This window comes from Ammospiza nelsoni, chromosome 3 (genome assembly GCF_027579445.1).
Source record: "Ammospiza nelsoni isolate bAmmNel1 chromosome 3, bAmmNel1.pri, whole genome shotgun sequence".
NCBI lineage: Eukaryota > Metazoa > Chordata > Aves > Passeriformes > Passerellidae > Ammospiza > Ammospiza nelsoni.
Window position 1 is genome coordinate 74,547,868 of NC_080635.1, and position 16,976 is coordinate 74,564,843.

The following is a 16,976-nucleotide window of genomic DNA, read 5'->3' on the forward strand; positions in this document are numbered from 1 at the left end:
ATAAGTCTTTATAGAAGCCATATCTTTGACTAAGGTGGAGCAATGTATTTTCCTATTAGTATAATTAAATGTCACCCATGGAATGGTGTTGTGGTTTCGTTGTTTTTTTAGGGAAAAATAGATTGGACTAAGCTCAAGCTTTTGAACAGTCAACTCTTACATGACAGCACAGCCAGTCTGGTTTTTTTTCTAACACTAAACTGCATTTTAAATTGAGTACTTTTTAAGGGCTGATCCTTCTTTCTTGAATGACTGTGATGCATTTGTAAATGTCATACAGAAGAATTAAAAAGATAGAGAACTAGAGTGCTGCTCATAAATTTATATTAATGTGATAAACATGACCAGATAGTTGTGGTTTCATTAGTTCATTACTGAGCAAGTATAATAAAATGCATGCTTGAATCCCATACATAAGTATTTCCTACCCTTTAAAAATGCATTTACCTGAGGCTAAAGAGGGATTCTTGAGGTTTGTTTTTCAAGATGTATCATTGAAAATAATACAATTCCAAGCATACCAGAGAGCTCACATTGGCTCCTTTCAGTTGTGTGCTGCAATATACACAATACCCAAAGTTACCTTCATTGTTACCCATAGCAAATGCAGAATAACTTCTGTCCTGCTTTTCTTTACCAGTATCTATTTCAATTTTGAAATAGGTGTTTGTGAAGTACCTTCTGTATTATTTAAAGAGAGAAGTTATTGAAAAATACACAAATGCAAAAAAGCATCCAAAGCCAGTAAACCTCTCAGAAAAATAAAAAAATAAGGCCATCTAAATGAAATGGGCCATATAAAGTGGTGGTATAGAGCCCTCCAAACTGAGGTTTATAATTGAAGTATTGACACAACTTTAACTATAGCAACAGAACAGCACCAATGTAAGGAGCAACCTGTATTAGCTAACCATAAGTATTAACAAAGAAACTTCATCCTGTCCTCCTCATTGTATTTTTATTGTACTTGTAGCATTTTTAAACTAAGTATGTAATGAAATAACTGCCTTTTTTCCTTTTGTTCTTCACTTTGTTTATGCTGTATTTCACTTGGGAAAAATAGGGAATATTAAATGGCTTTAAACTCAAGTTTTCAGCAAGACATGGTTGCTTGCTAGGATACTTAGATGGTAAGCCAGCATGTTATATGCAATCCTCATGGGGTTGCTTTTTACATTAAAAAAACCGCTTGTCAAAAACCTCTTCCTTTTTTTGACATATTTTGTCCAGAGTAATAAATCATACCGTGTTGCTGCAATAAACTCCCTAAAAACTGATTTCTAGCTGTACAGACTTAAGTGTTGTAGATTTTCATAAGCCATTACATAAGTGCTAGTAGATTTCTTTGCATTGGTCATGGGCTTCAGTGAGGAACAGATACATTGGCTCTGGAGCCCTGAAGAGGAAGCAGAACAGGTAGTACTGAGGCTGTGTCTCTGACCTAGAATTAGCAGTACACAGACTGGTCTGGCACTGTACTGCTGGAATAAACATAGGTTCTTCCTGCAAGATGGCATTTGGTTTTTGAGCCCAGTTTTCGCAAGTAAAGCCAGCTAAACTTGAAGTTCTGCAATTCCTGAGAAACAATATATAATCATAAAGTTCTGCCAACACAGTAATGTTAGTGGATCATAGATTTTCTCACACAACTCTTTCTTAGAAGTTAACTTAGATTTTTGCCTGTAAAAATTGATAGTCTAAACAATATGGCCTCCCACAGAAGGTGGGATACCACTCAAGGTGTCCTAAATCTAACCAAATAGTGTTGGGAATCTCTTTAGGATGTTACTCTGTTGACATCTCACCTCATCAGTTTGCCTATAGATGTTTATAGGTGTACAAAAAGTCCCCTGTAGACTGCCAGTCAGAAAAGAAAGCAATTCAGCTTTTATATATAATACTGTATTTTGATGCTGTGTATTCTATTCAGGGTTATATTAGGAACCCTTTTCCCCCCACCTGTCATCACTGTAGTATACTCTATTAAATGAGTTGTGTAGGAAATGAAATGTTTTAGTCATATGCTAAATGAAGTGATTATTAGTTCATTTTACTCAAGGTAAAAATATATTGCTTGCTTTTCAGATGTGAAAAATGGTTACTGTATTGTATGTTTGTCTTTTCCAGTTGAAATTCTGCTGTGTCTTTCTGTTCTTTGGCATGAAATGCCCTTAGCCATTTCTTTTTTTTAAATTTCTCTGCAGTACCTTTCACATCACTACCAAAATACAATAGAGACATCCCAAAATTCACAGGTGACCACAGTTCACTCCCTTTGACTCAAAACAGCCTCACAAATCAGTTTATTTTTCTCACAAATTATTTGAAGAGCTATGTAGTCAATCTTAAACTTAACAAAAAACCAAATAAAATTATGCTTTAGAGTTAAATGCATCCTTTATCTTGAGCCATCAGTGCATGCTGGTTGAAAATGATAAAATTAGTCTGTCACTTCCCTTTGTAAAGTCTGTTGAGTTCAGAGCTGCTTTGAAAGTAGAAATACTGTTCTCTGTCCATGGACAGCTTTATTTAAGACTGAAGAGTCTGTCTTAAATTCCTTCTGAACAGTCGTACCCCTGGAAGTCGACAAGCCTCCCCAACAGAAGTAGCTGAACGCCTGGGCCCCAATCCCAGCACCACAGAAGGATTAGGTCCACTTCCCAATCCTACAGCCCACAAGCCTCTGGTAGAAGAATTTTCAAATCCAGAAAATCAGAATCTAGATGCCATGGAACAAGTTGGTCTGGATTCTCTACAGTTTGACTATCCTGGCAATCAGGTACAAATGGACTCTTCAGGAGCTACTGTAGGACTTTTTGACTACAATTCTCAGCAGCAGGTTAGTAATGGCCTGTGGAAAATTGATCCTCCAAGTTGTTGATTGTCCTCTTGATAATCCGTCATTTCAACATGCAGTGCATTGAATATTATTTTGTCTGTGACTTAGTAAAGGGCAAATAACTGCATAATTAGTCTAGAAGAATATTATTGCATAATTTTCTAGTTTAGTAACTTGCTATTAAGGAAGCTTGGTTTGACTTTTTTTTTCCGTAAGCAAATCCAGGTATATTATAGCCCTGACTTTGGACAACTGAAATGCATCTTTTTTTCTTTTTTTTTTCTTCCCAATAGCTTTTCCAGAGGACTAATGCTCTGACTGTTCAGCAGTTGACAGCAGCCCAGCAGCAGCAATATGCACTGGCTGCAGCTCAGCAGCCACACATAGGTGAGGTTTCTGCACAATGCAGCAAGTGTCCCTGGCAAAAGTGGGTGTGTTGTTTTGACAGACTCCTTTCAATTTACCCAGTCTTCTCATTCAAATAGATACTGATCACTTGGCCCGTTGCAATGGTTCTCATGAAAACTGCTCAGAATGACTGCCTATGACTGTACTGTCCTTAGTGGATGTTTTCTGTTGTAAATCTCCCCCTTTGGACAGTTGTATACAAAGAAATAAAACTTGTATTTTTGCTTCTGTAGCATAACAGTTCAACGTTGGTGGGAGTAAAAGTTAAAAATGCTTACTGCTATAAGTAGTAATAGAAACACTAGCTTTATATACTAAAATCCAGTAAGCAATTCTAAGATTCTATTGCAGTTTAATATTTTTAGTAATCCGGTTAAAAACCATTGCACAGTAGAATTTTGAAATCATATTGTTGTGTTGATTAAGTTTTAATTTTTCCTTGTTAATGGCACCATTTAAACAGCTCTTTCTTCTTGCAGGTACCCTAATGAGCTAATTCTTTAGCAGGCATTTTTTCAGTGCCTTTAGTTCAGTGAGTTAGTTAAATACACCAAGTTCTTCAAGTGCTGCAACTCAACAAGGAGCCTTCATTTCAGTGACAGCAATTTTATGTTCCACTGTGGAGAAGCTGTTGGTGTTTAGGGGAGGGAGGTTGGAACACATATGGAAGCAATTCCTTGTTTAAGGAAGGGAGGTAGTTGGGGTTTAAAGATTTCTACCCTCTCCACTGGGCTTTCCTCTGAGAAAAAAAGGATTCTCAGGATCAGATGGGCAGGCAGAAGTAGGAACTATCTCCAGTGGCTTGTGTCCATGCTCTCCTGCAAATAAGTTTTCCCACCAGCTTGTTGTTTAGGTAGGTTGTGAGGTCTCCTTAGACTGGGATCAGCAGCCTATAGTTGGGATTGAAAAGTGGCAGCTCTTCACAAATACAGGCTGAGAGCTGAAAGCATGGCAGATTGAGATGTTTGTGTGAGTCTACATGTCCTGTCTTTGGCTTCTAAACTTTGGAGAAGCCTCTACTTTGTATGAAGTGCTGATTGAGTAGTCAGCTGAAATTTTCTCTTTAAAATTTAGCCTCTTCTCATGTGCATATTAATAGAAATTTATCAAGAAATATTTGGAAGGAGTGACAGTTTGATGTGCCTTGCTTGCTGCAACTGTTGCTGGCTCAGTGTTGGATAAAGTACATGAACCCGACTGACTGGGGAAACTCTGGGTAGTGATGCTTTGTTTGCTGAGTTTCTGCAATTGTCTCTGCAACTGTCAGTTCTGCAGTTGGAATTCCATTGCAATTCCTATATCAAATTAGGATTCTTGGGAAGTAAGATTAGCATGTCATATCTGGCTATTTAAAAGCTAGGTATCTGACTTAAACTATCTGGTTAAATTTTTTCCTAATTGTCAGTGAAGAGAGATTTTTGTCTCTAGCAGGTGGCTTATTTCATCTGGCTGATTCACTTCACACACTAGATGACTTGTCTGCTACAGATTTCCTTGCAAGATTAGTTTAACTTTCAGATAGTTAAAGTTGGGCAAGATAAATTCCACTTTGAATAATCCCTTCTGTGTAAGGATGCATAGACACAAATGAGATAAAGCTCCTTGGAGTCTTACAAAACAAAACAAAGCTGTTAGCCTTTGGGATTAGTAAGAAAGGACTGATGAGAAGACATAGAAGTGTTGATTTCTGTACTTACGTACCTGATCTTAAGAGCTTCCAAAGTACAAGCAGTTCTGATTTTAACAGATAGGCTGTGTGATTTGGGTGGTGTGAATATGATGATGCTTGCTAAGAATGTTGGCTGTAATGAAGCTCTGTTTGTTACTGCAGCAGGCGTGTTCTCTGCAGGCTTGGCCCCAGCTGCTTTTGTGCCAAACCCCTACATTATCAGCGCTGCTCCTCCAGGGACTGACCCGTACACCGCAGCTGGATTAGCTGCAGCAGCTACCCTGGCAGGTAACTGAACACTGCAAGTGTCTGTCTTGATAATGCAACCAAACAAAAAGAGAAAAAAAATTGAAATCTGTCCTGTTTATTCTCTGCAAATGTAGTTCTGGGAAGGAGAGACTTGTAAAAAAATGAATACTGCCATTTTGAAAATTCTTACTACAGTAGAAAGAATTTCAGTTTGTTATATATGGATTCCAAATTTCTCTTGCCGTGGACTTTCATATACAAAATTTAGGGCTTTTTTTCTGTTCTAAAAGTGTTTATCCTTAATAAGGTGAATCTGACTTTGACAGTATGTATTATTTTCAAAAGATGTGACAGCTAGCCTTTCCTTGTATATTTTTACTCAATGCATTAATTTTCTAATTCTAGCTTTTCTCATTCTCAGTAGGCATGAGAATAAAGATGGTCTCCAGCATGCTAAAAGGCCCAGACAACAGAGAAGCATAGGAAGATCTCTTAAGTTACTAGATGTCACTGTGAAACACCATGACTGAGTATTCAAGTCCTAGCTAGTGCTCAGATGTGTGCATAACATTAAAAAAAAAAAACACACTCCTTTGTTTCCGCATGGTGTTTCACAGGGAAGGCAGTAACTAAACTAAAAGACATGTATACATAATGGTTTATATGTACAGTCCCATGATACAGAGAGATTATTCTTCTACAGGTTCCTCAGCAATAGACTGGAAGAGTTAAGTGTGCCCACTTTGAAGAGCATCATGTATATGCAGGGGAGGCACAGGCAATAGTGTTTCTAAGCAAGGGCATCATACAGAAGGGAGGAATCATAGATTATCAAAGTCTCAGTACATCACTATCAGGAGGATAAATTTTGTTCGTACTATGATGTTCTGAAATGATCTTTTCTTCCAACCATGAAAACTGTTTTTGAATGTTCTTTGGTACACAGACTCTGAATGCTTTAAGGTTTTTCTTTGTCATCTGAGTCTCACAAGGGTATTCATTTTTTCGTAAAGATATGGCGTGGTGTGAATTTTTAAAATTAACTCATTAGTATTCATGCGTCATTTTAGCTAATGTGGGATTTTTTTCTTTTTAATACTGATTTCTCTTCTGTATCTGAGAAGATGGATCAGTGAGGGATGCTACAAACAGTATTTTAAGCAGTTGCACTAGATGGAATAATCATGCTTTCTGGTTTTAGGTCCTGCTGTGGTTCCACCTCAGTATTATGGTGTTCCATGGGGGGTGTATCCAGCCAATTTATTCCAGCAGCAAGCTGCAGCAGCAAATACCACAGCAAATCAGCAAGCAGCTTCCCAGGCACAGCAGGGACAGCAACCGGTATGTTCAGCATGAAAAGCAGAGCTGCCTTACCTTAACATCCCAGTGTGTAAGGGTCAGCTGCTGGAAAATTGTACATCATTCAGATGTTGCATTTTATTGTATAATAAATGAATGTTAAAAACTCTCAATTTCCTTATTCATTGTCACTGTCTCACACCATGTTAAAGTCATTTTACAGTCTTGTTTCTTAAAACAATAAGCATTTAAAATGGTTCCTTTCTTCCAGTTGCTGTTATGTGTGTAGGTGATGCTTCCTGTGTAGTAAATTAATGTAAAGTTTAATGTAGAAAACTGACATAAGGGGATGAAAAGATACATTCGGGTAATTTTAGGAGGATATTGTTTCTTTTAAGCTTGGGGAAAAACAGATCTGTGTTTTCATGAATTAGCTGGAAGATTAAATGTTACACATTTTTCTGTCCCTTTGAAAAGTAGGGAAATAAAGGTGTTACCAGTAGTTTTGTTGCTTCACAGGAAGGAAGGATTGCCCAGCTTATTTTTCTGTGACATTAATTGTATTGCAGCATCACCATGTGCCAAATGGTGTTTCTGTCTTGGTGAAGCAAGACTAAGCAATTGTTACAAGAATCTGTTGAAAACTCAGTTTCTTTAAGTATTTCTTGAAAAATGCTAAGTTTCTATTGTTACTCTGGATACATTTTTAAACTATTGTATGAGTTTTCAGTATAAATGAATGGCAGTTTTGACAAAGGAAAACCCCAAATTTTAAAATAACTTTACACTTGAATGAATGCAAGCCTTTCAAATTTTTTACCAGCAGTATGTTTAATTTCAATGCCATTCTTAAAAATGTAACTTAAGAAGTCTGAAATACCTTTAATTCCAGAGGTTTCATCACTGTTTTTATGTTCAAGTGGATATTTCTTTCTAGTGATTGTTTTTTATCAGTGACCTGCATTGGTAACTGAATATATATTGTCTCTGCAGTTTCTTTTTGTTTTCTCTATAAAGTTAATACTGATTTATGAAAATAACATGTACGGTTCTTTGTGGGAATATATTGTGAGTTGCATTTCTCCCTTATTTCGAACCTGAAAAAGCTGATTTTAACCAAGAGGAATAGAGTAGTTGCAAGGATTTAGATTGCTTTTCAATCAGATTCCCGGAGATTTGCTGTCAGAACATAATAAAATATGCCTGTGTTGCATGGTGATGGAGTGTTATGTGAATGTTTAAAACTTAGTGGGTGCATTATTTACAGCACTGTTGGCAGTGGAGTGTTAATTATTTAGACAAGTTACTACAAGTGCTGAAATACTCAGATTTACATCATTCAATTGCCTGGAAGTAATGTCAACAAATGTGTTTATCAAGGAAGGTCAGGTGTTCAGTTAATAAATAATGTAGGTTGTAAAATGTATCACTCTTACAGATTTTCTGCCTTCCTGTATACTCATTACCATTGATGGAACATACCTGAGTCCTGATGTCCAAAGCAGGGCAGATATTTTATGGTCACATTGGTCAACAAAGTGGTGTATACCTTTTATTCTTTGTATGTGTATATTCTGGAAACCAACAAGGTGCAGGATTCCCAAAGTGAAAATTAGGGCTGAGAGGCATCAGATACTCAAAGCAACTGTTCTAGACCTTTGTTAGCACATAATAGATTGGCTTCCTTACCTTTTAAGGAAGGGGTGTTGTATTGGCCTTTTCCAGGTCCTGCGAGCTGGAGCAACTCAGCGCCCGCTCACTCCCAACCAGGGGCAGCAAGGGCAGCAGGCAGAGTCACTTGCAGCAGCTGCAGCAGCAAATCCAGCTTTGGCTTTTGGTCAGGGTCTTGCTACAGGCATGCCAGGTATGTATGTTATCAGTGGATTAAGAGACTCACAGAAAGTAAGAATATTGGTGTTATTAGGTAACAGATTGACAAAGTGCTGTTCCATTTACAATAAGCTGCTTAGAATTGAGTTTTATAGTTTTGTATTATTCAGTTGGTTTAAAATACTGGCACAGTCGTTTTAGAGCACAAGAAGCTCCTCTAGCATTTGTTATTTGGAACATTTTCTCTGTGTTTGCTGTTGTAAATGTATGCATAAGAAATAAAGATTTTTGCAAGGTAATTTCGTATATAGTGAAGCAACTACATGCTGTCTTAAAAGTCATTTGTTCTCTGGTTCCTCTGCAACAGGAAGTATTACGTTTTGCTAGAATAACTTTTTCGGGGGGCATAATAATATCTAAAATTCAGAATCCAAAATTAAGACATTTTTAAAAAATTACTACTTGATCATATCTGAAGATCACAAGATGCTTGGAAACACTACGAATGTTGGAGCCTCAGATTCTTCTAGTGTTCATGGCTTCTGACTTCCTGAGAAGTGGTTCATGTGTTGTGGAGTGGTTAGGTTGAAGTTCAGTATCTAAGTGTTTGGTACAGTTACCTGAGCAAGAGCAGTTTCAGTGTACTTGGCCATTCCTCAGTATGAAAGTTAAGGTTTTTGCATAGTTGAGTTAAATCATGTTGATCCATTCCTTTTACCTGTGCAAGTTCTCTCCTTGGTCGACACCACTGTGAGATGTTCTGCAGCCTGGAGCCAGAGTTGTTCGCTATGTGCTCTGGGGCTGCATCGTGCACTTGGCCTCCCATTAGCACATTTTTGATTCTAGCTGCAGAGCAGACTGGCTATGGTGTTTTTCCTGTCTGTTTTCTTTTATAACTGCAATTTCTATTTCTTCTCATGCAGTAGTTATCTTCAGCTTTTAGCATCTTTCTCCTAAAAGTGAGGAATCAGCAAAGTACAGTCCTGGTACCTGCCACCTGCCAGGTGGTACTTCTGCACCTCACCGAAGCAGTGAATAAGGGTACAAACACTAAGGCATGTAAGAGATGTTATAAACCATCTTTCCACAAGCCTCAAAGGCTTAGCTATAAAACTTTTGGTTTTGAGAGGGGGTGTGGTGTACATTTTTTTGTGGTTACTTGTTAGTTCTTTGGATCTGGAGTAGTAGCTGTTTTAAGAGCAGTTCTTAAAACCCGTAAACCCCACCCAGATGGATGATTGAAAGTAATACTGAGTGGTCAGATACATAACCTCAGTAGTGCAAGAGCCTGTCCTTTGAAGGTACTTGAAGACTTTTTTTCCTCTTCCACAAGTCCTAAAAGGTTTTCCATGAGGGCAGGAGCCTTTTTATTCAGTGTCTGTTGTAGGCTCCTGCTTTGTCCCATCTGATGCTTCAAGCCTGGATGGCCAGAGAAGAACTTTATTCTTCTGAATAAATTTCTGACTGTTGTATGATAGGAATTGTGTGCAACTGACTTAAGCTTTACCAGCCACACTATTACAGGTAATAGAGCTGAAAATATAAAGACATTTTTTAGTCATCATCAGATGGATTTGTAGTGACTCAGGAGTGCTGGTGATTCCTCTTTTTAGGTTAAGAAGAATATAAAATGAGGAAATGAAATATGTGGCAATCTTGTTACTTCAGCTCTTGAGAGAGATGCTTTGGCTCCATTTATAAGCAAAGAGAAATAGGAACTTTTACTCGTGATTTGTCTGCCTCTGTTTTAGTTTCCTGATTTAGGATAAAGTGAGTTTGGCTCCAGAGATGCTTTTTTCTATTACCTTACTGTAAAATAGAATCTGGATGACTAAATAATACCTAGATACCAAAATGTGATTCAATGAATCCCAGATAGCAGCCACTGAACAAACCTGTAATAAACAAGATTTTGTGTGGAATTCATGTTTCAATGGACTAAGATGTATTACAAGAATATGAAGGTCCAAATTGAGTTTCAAGCTTTTAAATACTCTTTACAGAAAGGATATTTGTAGTTTGCTTCACTGTGAACTAGCAAATCAGAATATATTGTTCAGCTTGTCCATGCTGCTGTCTTGAAATTATTTTAGCTGCTTTCTCCTTGTCACAGCCTTTGTGTTGGATGAAATTCATGTTATCCCAACTATTTGAAGGCTTTATTTTGAAATTTGATGTTTCAGGTGTTTCTTTGTTAGCTGTTAAGAAAGATGTATTCCCGTGTCACTTAAGGTACCTATCTCATTCTGTGTGCATAGAGAAGGGGCCTGAAATCCAGGTTACTTTTTCACATAATGGTACTGTTAGGTCGCCTTTCAGAAATCATAGAAGGATAGAATGGTTTGGATTGGAAGGGCCCTTATAGATCATCTCGTTCTAACCCTTTGCCATGGACAGGGAACTTTCCACTAGACGAGGTTTCTCAGAGCCCCATCCACCCTGGTTTTGAACACCTCCAAGGAAGAGGTGGCAACAGCCTCTATGGGCAACTGTTCCAGTGCCTCACCACCCTCACAGTAAAGAATTTGTTTCTAATATCCCATGCAAAAATGCACTCTTTCATTTGGAAGCCATTCCCTCCTGTTCTATCACTTTATGCTCTTGGAAAAAGTCTCCAGCCTTCCTGTAGGCCCCTCTGGGTACTGGAAGGCTGATAAAAGGTGAAGCCTAAGGTTCTTTTTTAAAATCACTTAATGTGAAATGTATTTTGCATTGAAGTTACACAATACCATTTTAAATTCTTCCTATCCTAATTGAGTGAGTCATTCAATAACAAAGATTCTTAAAAAATAGAGTGTTTCTGCCTTAATGTATGTGTGCAGAAAGTATCAGAGGGTATTCCCAAATTCATAGGGCAATTAGTATACATTCTGCTTATGAGTAAAACCAGTGCTCATCACAGGCAACTTCTGGACTTGGCTTTATCATCCAAAGTCAGAAGTCTACTTGAGACTACAGCTGTCTTAAGGAGTCAGTGGAGATCTTCCTTGTGCAGTTACTGTAAAGAGACTGCAGAGCTGCTCAGCTTACCCAGAAATAGATGTCTGACAGCAGGTCAGCCAAATCCCACCAGAGGCTCCACTGACTGCACTGGCTAGGTCAGATACAACTTGGTTTTATGGAGCTCACACAGTAAAGCTGTCCTGGTGGATCTGGCTTGCAGGTGGACATGTAAAGTGAGTAGTCTGGGAAAAAACACCCAAGTAAAAAGCATTAAAATCAACAGTTTCTGTCCATTGGCATAGCATTTTTTGGTTTTATTACCTAGAGGAATTTGAAGTGAGACATTGCAGTGGGAAGTATGAAATAGAAGTCAGATTTCATTGTGTCAGATATACAGTGTAGGCAAAGTTACAGTGGTTATAGAAAGTATAAATGGGTTAGTACCTGGATAGTAAGTTCTGAATTTGATTTGTGAGAGGATGTGCAGAGATAAGGCTGAGCATGTCTTCCTCAGTACAAGCAAAAGGTTATAGGGGTACAGGTTTTGGACAAAGAGAATTGGGGAGGGTAGAGGATGGCATTTTTAAAAGGAGCAGATAATTGAGTTGGCAGTAAGGAGTGTCACAGCTGTTAAACTGTGTAGAGACAAGTGGCAAACTGGCATAGATTGGGATGTCATCACTGAGGGAAGTTACACTGCTGGATGGATAAGGGCAGTACTAAGGATGAGCTGCATGAGCCAAGAGAACAGATTTCATTTCCTCTCATTCTGTAGGTATATTCAAGGTTTGTGTGATAAGAATCAAAAAGTTTTTCAGAGTCTGGTTTCTGGAGACATTTAGAAATCATTTCAGCAAAACACCATAGTTTTAAACTAGATTGTTTACTTTCACATTCCCTGCTGATACAGAGACAGTAAGTATAGATAGAGCAATTGAACTCTAAAATAAAAGGTGTGATTAGGAACTGATTAGGAAACAGTATGTTTTAGTTTTCTCACTGCATGGGAACACCACAGAGAACTTGAATATGAAAGCACTGAAGTAAGATTGATAATTGTTAATTTTGAGGGGAAATTGCACATCCACAGGGAGAGATGATGATATGATGGAAGGTAATAAAATCTGAAACAGGAAGAGAGGGAATTAGAGAAGAGAACTGCAAAGTCATCACCTTATCTCTGATAAGAGAGAAGGCAGGGGAAGTTTCTAGATTTGTGCTCAAATTTCTGGGATGAGGCACAATTTGTGGAATAGTGGAAAGGAAAGGAGAAACTCTTAAGTTTGTTGTGAGAGCTCTTCTTCAGTTACTTAATTTGATCTTGGATGGTCTCTCTGAAATTTTATTTTTGATATCAAAGCAAAAAATTTTATACCTTTGAGGCTGCAGATTCACTTAGCAAGGTTTTAGCAATTTCACAAATAGCCAGTCCTATGTTGCTTTGTTGTGGTAGATTTCAGTAGAAAGCTGAGGCCTATTTTGGTTCAGAATGTAATCCAGAAATTGGAAACATAAATTAACCCATCAGTTCTCATTCATATCTTGAACCTTCTGTGGCAGTATCTGAATGCTATTGACCTAGCTTATCATGACTTAGTTTAAATGTACTGTCTGTGGGTGGATCACAAATTCATATAATATCAGGGAAGTATCAAGAGGTCTTGGTCATCTTGTAATGTAAAGAGCAAGGGCAAATTGCTTCAACTTTTTAATTTAGCAGTCATATGAGTAAATTATTTTAGAAAATCTAATATTAATTAGATAATAATGCATTAGTATTAATTTCAGTAAATTCAATTTATGCAAAGTGCAAGTTATCTCCCCTGCCCCCCCTCCAGGTATTTTGCATTGGAAAATAGGCTTGTTTATGTTGTGGGTTTGAAGTCATATAAAAAGCTGTTAGCTTCAGATGAGTGGAAGGGTGTAAACATAAAATCAGTGGGTGTTACTTCAACAGTTACAGCATTATCCATAGGTTTGTGCATTTGAAGAGGGTAGGTGGGCAGAGTAAATACTGCTAAGCATTAGCCAATTCTGGGTTCTGAAAAAGTGGTTTTATAAAATACAGCAGGAACAAACAGCAGAACCAACATGTTGTTATCAGTTCAACTTGCTACGAGTAGAAGCAGAAATTATGTAGGTACTAGTAATTAACATGGCTAATGTGTGCAGGAACATGTGTTATTATAATGAGCTTTTGTACTGTGTCACTAATCTCATATTTTGTGTTATCTGCAGAACTACAGTGAAACCTTTCTTTGTCACCTTTCCCTACCTTGGGAATGTAGCAACTTTTCTTAGTAGTGGAAGGGGTAGAGCAGAGCATGTTTTTGTAGGTGGAAGAGGCAGTGGCACCTTTAGCAAAGTATTTCCATCTAGTTCAAGTGTAAGAACGTGTTTTGGTTGGTTTTAACTGGTCAAATTTTCAGACAAATTATGTGGAAGGCAACTGTCTTCTTGTGCTGTTGGTGGGAAAGAGAAGGTAGATGTGCCTGGAATGCAAAGCGAGTAGTGAGCAGTGAGAACAAACAGGTTTAGAATTAGAGCAATGATGATTTTTCATAACCAGTATAATGCATTCACTTCCAGAACTGTGAATTGAACCTAAAAATCTGGATTTTCATTGCTCCTGTCCTGTTCAGTGCTGCCTGAGTCTCCTTCATATCTTCATATTATCTTATCTTAGTGTGTGAGAATTTGGACCTTTGTATCCATCTTCCCTGCAGAGCACTGCAACCACCAGGTCAGAAGGCAGATGATGTTTCCGCCTCTTTTTTTGGATTGTATCTAGGCAGAGGAGATCAGAGATGTTTTAGAAATTGAGGATGAGAAAATATGACTTGGAAGGCTGGTGATTGTGGTACTCACCTTAAATCAGAGGTCCATTTATGTTCAGGTCCCTATGTATTTCAGAGAGAAATCTGCTAGACCTAGTTCTGAACATACAAGGCAACTGATGGGAACAGCTGACTTAAAATAGAATGCACAATCTTTGTTCTTACATGTACAAAAATAGATGTGTGACTTTTGCAATCTTGTCTTTTTTCTTAATACTGTTAGTATATATTTGAACATGGGAGGAATATTGAAATTTCATTGGGTTTTATTTCATTGCTTCATAATAATACTCTACCTAACAACTAGAAATTGTTGTATTTTAAATATCAGCGCCCTTTCTTAGATTGTCGTAGCTTGTCTTCCATTTTTGAGGGGTTTTTATTCCAATTCATCTACTTCACGATAAAGTGTCAAGAGCTTTAAAATTAATTCTCTTGCTCTAGTTCTAAATAAAGGGTGTTTTTTTTGCTTGGCTTTCTTTTGGATCTTTTGCTTTTCTTCATTCATATATTGTATCCTGTATTCCTTTGAACTGCTTGCTTTTCTTCTTTTTCAACTCCTTGTCCCTTTCTTCATCAATTCCAGTTCTTAACTGTCAACTGAATGAAGTGTTAGGCTTGGATTACAGTCTTTTTTATTCCTGTGAAACTGGCTGGTCCAAGGTACTCCTGCACACACAGCATTCCTTTCCTAATGTGTTTTTTGCAGATGGACTTGAAGTGTGGTTAGGTAATGTGTGGAATTGCCAGACTTGCATTTAGCTTAGCCTTTTAATTGTACTTGTCTCAAGAGCTTCTCCATGTGCAGAGGAGTACAAAAGTATTTTAAACTACTGAAAGAAATTGATTTGATAATGGTCCAAATCTGCCAGTTGTGTTGTACCTGTACCTCCTCACTATGGTGTTAGAAGCTTTAACCTTGACAGTAAGTTCAACTTTAGACTACTAATTTTAGCAGTTATTTTAGTTGTAAAAAATAGCTTGAAGCATTTCTAAATCTTATTTTATCCCAGTATTTTATGATCTTTATTGCGTTTGCTTTGATGTCCAGTTGATATTCAGAGACTGTGGCAGGAATGCTGGTTTGTAGTTTGTGGTTAGAATATTTCAAGGAGAGAGGAAATGCTGGCTGTGTGAGCCTGTGTGTAGCACTGATCCTTGTCTCCTGTGTGGTGCAGGTTACCAGGTGCTGGCTCCCACTGCCTATTACGATCAGACTGGTGCCTTAGTCGTAGGCCCTGGAGCGAGAACTGGCCTTGGCGCACCGGTCAGATTGGTGGCCTCAACTCCTGTGCTCATCAGTTCTGCAGCAGCACAAGCAGGTAAATATTTAATCCTGCACAGGGGTTTCTTTCACTTCTCTACTGAATCTTAACAGTAATGTTGATTAATATTTGACATCGTGTTTTTCTGTGCATCTGTGAAGTTTTCTAGTTATGAGGGATATACTGTGCATGCTTGCTTTTTTATTCTGTCTTCTGTTCTTTCTCACAGATGGGATTTTTCATTTTTAATTGGAATTTACAGTCCTCTTCCCATACATACACAGGCATGTTTCTGCAAATGTTACTTGTCAGATAGGAACATTTTCTCCTTCCTCTCCCCATACATTATAACATGCACTTCTCATCAGTCCCCCTAAATGGTGTCCTCTAGGTAGCATCATTTCATTGCTTCGGCCTGGCAGAAGATGGACTGCCCTGGAACTTTGCTATGCTTTTCTCATGAAACTTCTTTTCTCCTGAAAAATGTGGCAAGGAGAAAGCTATGTATAGAATGGAAAGCAAAAGAGAAGAATTAGTTTTATCAAAACTCTCTAGTTTCCTTCATTTTTACCAGTTGTAAGATCTAGTATTACTTTACTGAACCATGTATTGTATTTGTTAAATTAAAATCTAGAATATTAATCCTGGATTAATTAACTTAATCTGTTCAGAAAATTAGATTTTAAGTTAATCTATCAGCTTCTTTCTCTGTGCAGAACTTGCTTCTGACAGTAGCTGAAGAGGTCATTGAATGACACTTAGCTGCAATTCTGCCACTGCAGTTTTGGATATAAAAAGTTTAGTAAACAGTAATGTCTTACATGTTTACACTGGAAGTTCCCTCAATTACATTAACAGTTCTGCAGCCTTGATTAGCCTAAAACATGTGTTGTCTTCACCCTTTTTCTTTGAGTAATTAAGATTGTGTAATACTATTAAGTCTCTTAGTCCTTTAATATGTGAATTTCTGCTTGTTTTAAGAGGGCTTCAATAAAATACAATTTAGTTCTGAATAATCCATTTTCAGTCAGAAATGTTCAAGAGAGTAATTGTGATTGAAAACGTGTTTTACAGCTGCAGCTGCTTCAGCTGGAGGAACAGCAAACAATCTCGCGGGAGCCACGAACGGTCTATTTCGGCCCCTTGGTGCCCAGCCACAGCAACAGCAACAGCAAACAAATAGTAGCCTACAATCCAATTCATTTTATGGCAGTAACTCTTTGACCAATAACTCCCAGAGCAGTTCTCTTTTTTCACATGGTCCTGGCCAACCAGGAAGCACATCTCTTGGCTTTGGAAGTAGCAGCTCTTTAGGAGCAGCTATCGGCTCTGCACTTGGTGGATTTGGCTCATCAGGTAGGTTGTTAATATAGTGAGGACATTCTGTGAGACTTTTGTGCTAAGCAAAAAAATGTATCTGTATCAGGCATCATATATATACATACATTTCTAAAAAGAATGCAAAAATAGATTATATAAGGTTAAAGCAAATTAGAGGGAGAAATAAAAGAAGTTTTTAAGATTTACTTGGGTTCTGTATAGAAGATGCATTTTTGAACAATATCTTGTAGTCACAGGAATCTCCAAAATACTTTTCCATACTGATCACTGAACTGTGCCCCAGAAGTTTGTTACTG

The 16,976-nt window shown here is 37.8% G+C and overlaps 1 protein-coding gene across 8 annotated transcripts in view; it reads left to right on the forward strand.

The window, feature by feature from the left end:
* The window catches only part of PUM2 (pumilio RNA binding family member 2), a 68,433-nt gene that overhangs the window by 30,492 nt on the left and 20,965 nt on the right, over window positions 1–16,976 (forward strand). For 6 of the 8 annotated variants that reach the window (XM_059469717.1, XM_059469713.1, XM_059469715.1 and 3 more), the window contains exons 6-12: window positions 2,569–2,839; window positions 3,133–3,226; window positions 5,079–5,204; window positions 6,367–6,506; window positions 8,190–8,328; window positions 15,253–15,396; window positions 16,414–16,695. In XM_059469717.1, coding sequence (XP_059325700.1) covers window positions 2,569–2,839; window positions 3,133–3,226; window positions 5,079–5,204; window positions 6,367–6,506; window positions 8,190–8,328; window positions 15,253–15,396; window positions 16,414–16,695 — 1,196 coding nt within the window. The remainder of the gene's footprint in view (window positions 1–2,568; window positions 2,840–3,132; window positions 3,227–5,078; window positions 5,205–6,366; window positions 6,507–8,189; window positions 8,329–15,252; window positions 15,397–16,413; window positions 16,696–16,976) is intronic. The other 2 variants (XM_059469714.1, XM_059469716.1) reach the window with 1 other exon arrangement.